Genomic DNA, 6,000 nt, shown 5'->3' with positions numbered 1-6,000 from the left:
CTCTCAGGGTTCCAGTGAGTGGTACAGTGTGGAGGGCACAGAAAGGATGCCTGCCCATTGGCCGGCCTTCACTGAGAGTCTGCTCAGCTCCTGCCCTGGCCTCTGTTACTCGGGCGCTCAGACCTGAGTGGGTGGCGTCACGGGAGAGAGGGCTGTAAAGAGAGACCCGGACCCTGGAGAGAAGGACTGGGCGCTGCCCGGAGACGTCTGAGCATCGAAGGATGCTGGTACAGGTGCGCACAGGCATTCTAGGCCGGGGGTATCGCCTGTGTGAAGGGCCAAGGCTGAAGAGCGGTCACGTGCCCGGGAAGGTCGGCTGGCCGTAGGGAAAGGGCAGCGGGAGTCGCAGAACACGCGGGGAGGTAGTGGTGTCGGGGAACAGGTGCCCAGGGACCGAGCGCCACGCCGGCTCGTGGGTTCATCTTGAGCAATGCGGAGCCGGGTCACTTGCATGGTTTGGGGCGCACCTACACCCTTCCAATTCGGCCCCTGGCCTGCAGCCCCACCGGGCGCCGGGAGCCGGGGGTCAGGACGCGGTCAAAGGCGGGCGCGCGCGCCGTCGCCACGGGATGCGCCCCGCCCCCTCTGGCCTCCCTGAGTTGGGGTTCGAGTCTCGGCCCTACCGTGACCCGCTGCGGTGCCCCGGCCGGACCCTTCCTTCTTTGGACCTCGGTTTTCCCATGCCCGACGTCTCCGAGGGTCCGGGATCTTGGCCCCGCACGGCCTGGAGCCCACAGGCCGTCACGCCGGGCGGGGCAGCGGTCCAGCTTCCGCAGCACTCCCGCCCCTCCCCCGCCCGCCCGCGGGAGCGCGGACGCGCTCGTACCTGGCCGCGGCCGGGAGCGAGGTTGGGCGGGCGGGGCAAGGATGCCCCACCCCCGGACCCGCCCCCAGCACAGTCGGGCCAATCGGAGGGGGCGGCTGGCCCCGTGTGGGGCGACGCGCTGGGGGCAGGGCCTGCGGGGGCTGAGGAGAGTCCGCGGGCTGGCGGCGGGAGGCTGTCGGGTGGAGGTGGTGGCGACGACGACCGGTCCTGAGACAGCGACGCAGCGAGCCGGCGGCCACGACAGGGCCGGCCAGGCTCCGCAGCCCGCTGCAGCCGCCGCCTCGCCGTGAGGGCCCGAGAGCGCGGCGGCGGGCGCGCGGCCTGTGAAGGCGGCCGGAGCGGCGGGCGCGGCGCGGCGCGACGCCGAGCGTCCTGTCAGGCGGCGGAGGGCGCCGCGGATCCGCGCCGCGATGATGCCGGTGGGTGCGGGTGGCGGCGGTTTCCTCCGCGGGCGGCTGGCCAAGCCTCCTTCCTCCCGCGACTCCCGACCCTCGGTGCCCGCGCGAGCCCGGCGGGCCGGGCGGGCGGGGAAGGAAGTGGCCTGGCGGGCGCGCCCGGCCCCGGCGCCCCCCGGGCGGGCAGGTGGGGCGGCGCCGGCTGTCAGCGAGGGCTGAGCCGGCGTCCGGGGGTCCTTGGTCCGGGGGTCGCTTCGGGGTCCGGGTGCGGGGGCCGGCGTGGTCGGGGGTAGGTCCGGGCGGGGGTCCCGGGCCGGCGCCCCCTCCCTTGGCCGCGGCGCGGCCCTTCCTGCCGAGCCTCCCCGGCCGCACTGCCCGGGAGGGGAAGCCGGAGGTGAAATTGGAGCCGGTCGGTTTTCCCCGTGCGTCCCGGCGGGGGGTCGGACGGGGAGGCAGGGGTGTCGTTTGGCGCTCGCCCCGTTTCGGGGTCTCGAGGCGCCTCTGCCCCCCGCCTGAAATGGGCCGGTGTCGTATTTGGTGTCGGCAGTGTGGGCACCCCCGTGTGGTGTTCCCACGCTGGAAACCCACATTTCTCCGTAGCCCTTTCCTGATTCTGGAATCCTGTTGTATTATATTTAGGAATTTACTTTACATTCCTCACTTAGGAATGGATTTAGAGAGCCGTTTTAGGAATTCCCTTTCACCGTGCCTTCGAGATTTGTACATTTTGCGTTAACTGGCCTGTTGTCAGTGTGCTTTGAAGGTTGAACTAGGTTCATTTGTGGTGGTGCCGCCTTTGTCCTGCCCTCAAGGATGCGTTGTACTAGGAAGAAGACAGTGCTCATTAAATTTGCCATTCTCCTACCTGACCTTTTCCTTTACCTGTAATCTAAATAGCAGTGGGTGCTGAATTATAATTTTTTCATCTGGCTTTTTGTGAAGTAAATGTCATGACTTGTGAAAAAAATGAAGGGCTGGTGGTACCCTGTTGGATGTATTGGTTTTCTGAGTGCCTGTATATTAAGTAAAATTCTCAAACACATTTATAGTAAAGTAACAACAAAATCGTTCTTTTAGCCTACAATTTCTGCATTGAAAATCACATTTCAGAAGGAAAGTACCGTTTCTCTGCATTTTCTGCTTGAATACTGTTATTCTGCTATGCCTGCACCCAAGGACATTTAGATCAGAATTTTTTTTCCCTGATCTTTCAAGTCATTTCCTGTCTCTTGATAATCTCTTCTCCCCTTTTTGAACTGATTCCAACACACCGTGTTTGCAGAGTCTTAAGGTTTGACCTAGTTGATCCTTAGATCCTTCTTTGGCATCAGAGCTTGTTGTATTTTTAAACGTTTGGTTTTAAATGAGTGATTGTCTTGTAATGGAAGGAGAACTGGATGAGCCTCAGAAGAACCAGAATCAAGTACTGGTTCTGCTACTTTTTAGCAATGTGACCTTGAACAAGTCAAGGTCTCCAAGCCTGGAATTACCTCTATAAAGCAGGGATAAAAACATACCAATATCTGAGGGCTGTCCTGAGGATCAAAAAGGATGATGTGTCCAATAGTGCTTGTCAAACAGAATGCCCTGCAAATATTTATTATGGTTAATATGGCTCTGAATTGTCAATTTCTAATTTTAACCTCTGCAAGATAAGGCGTTTGGAAACAGTTCCCTCCCTATTTCTCACTGGCTAGATTTGGAAAAGGCACTATGGTGTTTTGGAATTTTGAAACCACTTTTAGTTAAATCCTGTAACAGTTGATACCATAGTAATATTGAAGGATATCTATAAAATTTTGACTGGTTTCATCATTGTATGATGTTTCATTTTAAATACCCTGTTAAGAGATTTGGCTTACATTTTCCATATGGTACATTCAGACATTTTACTTCTATTCCTCACATAGTTAGAATTTCTAGTCTGAACCTTACCAGGTTTCCTTTTTACGACGTTTGCTTAGCTGGCAATTGGGAAATTTCTTTATGATACTCATAATAATCAAATGTTGTTTTTAAAAAACAGGCCTACTAACTATTTAGAACACACTGCTTTTATTTTTAAATGCCTTCTAGAAACAGATGGTATTTCTCTTAGTCCCTCTTTTGTGGTCTTTGTATTTCCTTCTTGTTCCCTAAAAGTACGACTTTTAGGATTGAGTCCTTCCTCTATAAATGTAGTTGGCGTTGGTTGTAAATTTAATAGAAGTTTTAAGAACACGCCATTCTCACTTGATACTATCTTAAACTATGTATCCAAGGTATAAATGAGATTTTTTCTTTATTATATATTTGGTGTTCATTATCATCGTCATGAATCATCAAAGGAGGGTTAGATCGCATTTTGCATAGTTTGCATAGAGTAGCACTACCCAATAGGAATGTAATGAGTGACACAAATGGGACTTAAGTTTTTCTAGTAATTGGTATTATTATTATTTTTTTTTTTGCGGTACGCGGGCCTCTCACTGCTGAGGCCTCTCCCGTTGCGGAGCACAGGCTCCGGACGCGCAGGCTCAGCGGCCATGGCTCACGGGCCCAGCCGCTCCGTGGCATGTGGGATCTTCCCAGACCGGGGCAGGAACTCGCGTCCCCTGCATCGGCAGACGGACTCTCAACCACTGCGCCACCAGGGAAGCCCTTGGTATTATTTTTAATAGTATCTTTTATTAACTCAGTATATCAAAAATATTATCATTTTAACATGTAATCAGTATGAAAAATTTACTAATGGATATTTTACTTTTTTTTGGTACTCAGTCATTGAAAGCCAGTGTGAATCCAGTAAAGTTTTACATATATAGCACACCTCATTTCAGATTAGGACATTTCATGTGCTCAGTAGCTACATGTAGCCGGTTACTCTATTGAACAACACAGGTTTAGAGTATATTCTACTTATTTGAGAGTCTGTAATAACTTTTAATTGATCAGATGGCTTACTGCAGCACCCAGTCTCTCAGCCTTTGGAAATAAGTATCTGGCTGTGTTCTCATCTGACACAATAATGTCTTTGTAGAAATGTTCAATTTGCCTGTTACACAAAGTTTCATGATTGTCTACTTTTAAACAAAGCTGTAATTTGGAATTTTCCCTTATTAAAATATTATGGCATTTTAGTATTTGTGGTCATTCACCTTTTTTCAGTGGGTGACATTTTAAAACTGTTTTCCCAAGGAAAAAAGAGGGCTATACTTTAAAGATTACTCGTTGGCTGGTCCCTAAAGTCTAGACCTGAAATCATTTAGGCCGTACCTAAACAGATTTGATAGAAATAAGAATTTTTTAAAAAAATAAATTTATTTATTTATTTTTGGCTGCGTTGGGTCTTTGTTGCTGCACGCGAGCTTTCTCTAGTTGAGGCGAGCGGGAGCTACTCTTCATTATGGTGTGCAGGCTTCTCATTGCGGTGGCTTCTCACCGCATGCGGAGCATGGGCTCTAGGCGCTCAGGCTTCAGTAGTTGTGGCATGTGGGCTCAGTAGTTGTGGCTCACGGGCTCTAGAACACAGGCTCAATAGTTGTGGCGCACGGGCTTAGTTGCTCCGCGGCATGTGGGATGTTCCCGGACCAGGGCTCAAACCCGTGTCCCCTGCGTTGGCAGGCGGATTCTTAACCAGTGTGCCACCAGGGAAGTCCTGCTTAATCATTAAGTCATTTGATAGGCTTGAATTTACAGGCTAACTCAGTAAACAAAACACTGAGGACTGGAGAAGATTTATTTTTTTTAACTGGTTTCTTTAAGACAAAATTACGAACATAATATTACCATTTAAAATAATAAAACTATTTCTAGCCTTTGGAGTGCCCAAAAAATTCACAAAAGGAAAAGCAGAGCTTCGCTCATACAAAGATGTGTATATAAAAGATTTTATTGGGCTTCCCCGGTGGCGCAGTGGTTGAGAGTCCGCCTGCCGATGCAGGGGACGCGGGTTCGTGCCCCGGTCCGGGAAGATCCCACATGCCGCGGAGCGGCTAGGCCCGTGAGCCATGGCCGCTGAGCCTGCGCGTCCGGAGCACACTCCGCAAGGGGAGAGGCCACAACAGTGAGAGGCCCACGTACCGCAAAAAAAAAAAAAAAAAAAGATTTTATTAGTACATTTTATTGAAATAAAGACTAGTCTATAGGGATAACTCTTCTGAAGACTACAGTATTAAGTACAGCAACAAAGTTTTTTTTTTTAGCGGCACTTGGGCCTCTCACTGTTGTGGCCTCTTCCGTTATGGAGCACAGGCTCCAGACGCGCAGGCTCAGCGGCCATGGCTCACGGGCCCAGCCGCTCTGCAGCATGTGGGATCTTCCCGGACCGGGGCACGAACCCGCGTCCCCTGCATCGGCAGGCAGACTCCCAACCACTGCGCCACCGGGGAAGCCCGACAACTCTGTTTTAAATGTAAATGTGTTAAATGTCTCTTTTTTTTCTCAGCATCCTACTTTGAAAAGTTTATGCTAGCATATATGCCTAAGAGTTACTTAGAATTTTTAGCATGATAGAAACTTAAAATATCACCAGGTTACTGTATTGAAGTTATATAACTGGTTGTCAACATGCATTTTTGTGTGTTTGCACAGATGGGCAGTAGCTTCCCAGCAAAAGTTTGGTGGGATTTTGATGCCTTGAAGTGCTGTTGCCATAGTTATTTCACAAACTATGGTTCTAGGGCTGAACAGAGGAATGGTGGTAATCAGGTTCTATTGTGACACTTTCTTGGCTCGATTGCTTTGTTTTATTTCACTGCAAAGATAGCCGTATGACTGTTGTTCACACTAATTGGTAAG

General features: G+C 50.8%; 1 protein-coding gene across 2 annotated transcripts in view; it reads left to right on the top strand.

The window, feature by feature from the left end:
- The first annotated feature begins 1,180 nt into the window (after window positions 1–1,180).
- The window catches only part of PPP1R13B (protein phosphatase 1 regulatory subunit 13B), an 83,461-nt gene continuing 78,641 nt past the window's right edge, over window positions 1,181–6,000 (top strand). For both annotated transcript variants that reach the window (XM_029237015.1, XM_029237014.1), the window contains exon 1: window positions 1,181–1,245. In XM_029237015.1, the coding sequence (XP_029092848.1) occupies window positions 1,237–1,245 (9 nt within the window). In that variant the 5' untranslated portion in view covers window positions 1,181–1,236. The remainder of the gene's footprint in view (window positions 1,246–6,000) is intronic.

This window comes from Monodon monoceros, unplaced genomic scaffold (assembly GCF_005190385.1).
Source record: "Monodon monoceros isolate NGI ecotype Baffin Bay Population unplaced genomic scaffold, NGI_Narwhal_1 Super_Scaffold_21, whole genome shotgun sequence".
Taxonomy (NCBI): domain Eukaryota; kingdom Metazoa; phylum Chordata; class Mammalia; order Artiodactyla; family Monodontidae; genus Monodon; species Monodon monoceros.
The sequence above is the reverse complement of the archived record's forward strand: the minus strand, read 5'-3'. Positions and strand labels throughout refer to the sequence as shown.